The sequence below is a fragment of the Lottia gigantea genome, assembly GCF_000327385.1.
Source record: "Lottia gigantea unplaced genomic scaffold LOTGIsca_7, whole genome shotgun sequence".
NCBI lineage: Eukaryota > Metazoa > Mollusca > Gastropoda > Lottiidae > Lottia > Lottia gigantea.
Genome location: NW_008710370.1, coordinates 4,269,979 through 4,270,893, shown reverse-complemented (window position 1 = coordinate 4,270,893; position 915 = coordinate 4,269,979). Strand labels below are relative to the sequence as shown.

The following is a 915-nucleotide window of genomic DNA, read 5'->3' as shown; positions in this document are numbered from 1 at the left end:
TAGTTTTCCACGAACTATTGCGCGTTGTAAGGCTACTATTTGTTTGCTGATTGTGGGTGTACTTTTTCTGAATGTTCAAATCACAGCAGAAACATGTTCTTCAGGCTTTTAAATAAGTTTCAGTATCATTGCAGTATATTGAATGTACTATGTTCATATACTTATAGTTTCAATCAGTTCAAAGTTTTTGTTCTCATCATGATAACATCCCTACACATGTGAGACTACATATTTGAACGTAATAGTAATCGCCAGGGTCATCTGAAATGAAATAAAGAAACCATGATTTTATTCATATGATCATTTCAAATTGATGCCAATTTCTTACCTTAAAATCGAGTGGCTTAAATGGATTTCTCGACATGTATATTTTGCTGAGTCTTTCATATAAGTGGTGTTTGGAACCTTCCCTGTAGGTGCAACTTGTGGACATTCATATAAATAATATATATGTCAACGAAAATGATATTTTTATAATAAAGAGTCATACCTGTATTTCCACTTAAAAATGCTGTAATTGGTAAATCATCTTTATATGTAGCATATCCTTTATCCTGTCTTTCTGTTGAGTCGCCCGCGTTACAATTACAGTCTAAACCATTATAGCACGAGTTATCTTTCTTACACGCACAGTTCATTTGACCTTTAACACCACCAAAAAAATAATCTGCCAAAGATCCATCACGTGTTCTCCAACCACTGTCTTTCGTCAGTATCGAACCTTGACAAGTAATCTCCATGTACTGATAACAGTACGTAGATGAATCAGCAATGACAGAAATATAGTTTAAACCAATAGAATAATTCACATCGTATACACCACTTCGTGTACCAACATGACCTTGTAATTTGATATTATTGTTCCATGTTGTATCTGAAATTAATCATTTTACTAAGAGACGTGTTACAGAAGTG

The 915-nt window shown here is 33.6% G+C and overlaps 1 protein-coding gene across 1 annotated transcript; it reads right to left on the bottom strand.

The window, feature by feature from the left end:
• Positions 1–473: 473 nt before the first annotated feature.
• On the bottom strand, positions 474–713 carry LOTGIDRAFT_80008 (hypothetical protein; the record flags this gene model as incomplete). The annotated part of the gene is made up of 1 exon (XM_009065353.1): positions 474–713. A coding segment is annotated over one exon (240 nt), but the record flags the coding sequence as incomplete, so codon positions are not given.
• Positions 714–915: the final 202 nt, after the last annotated feature.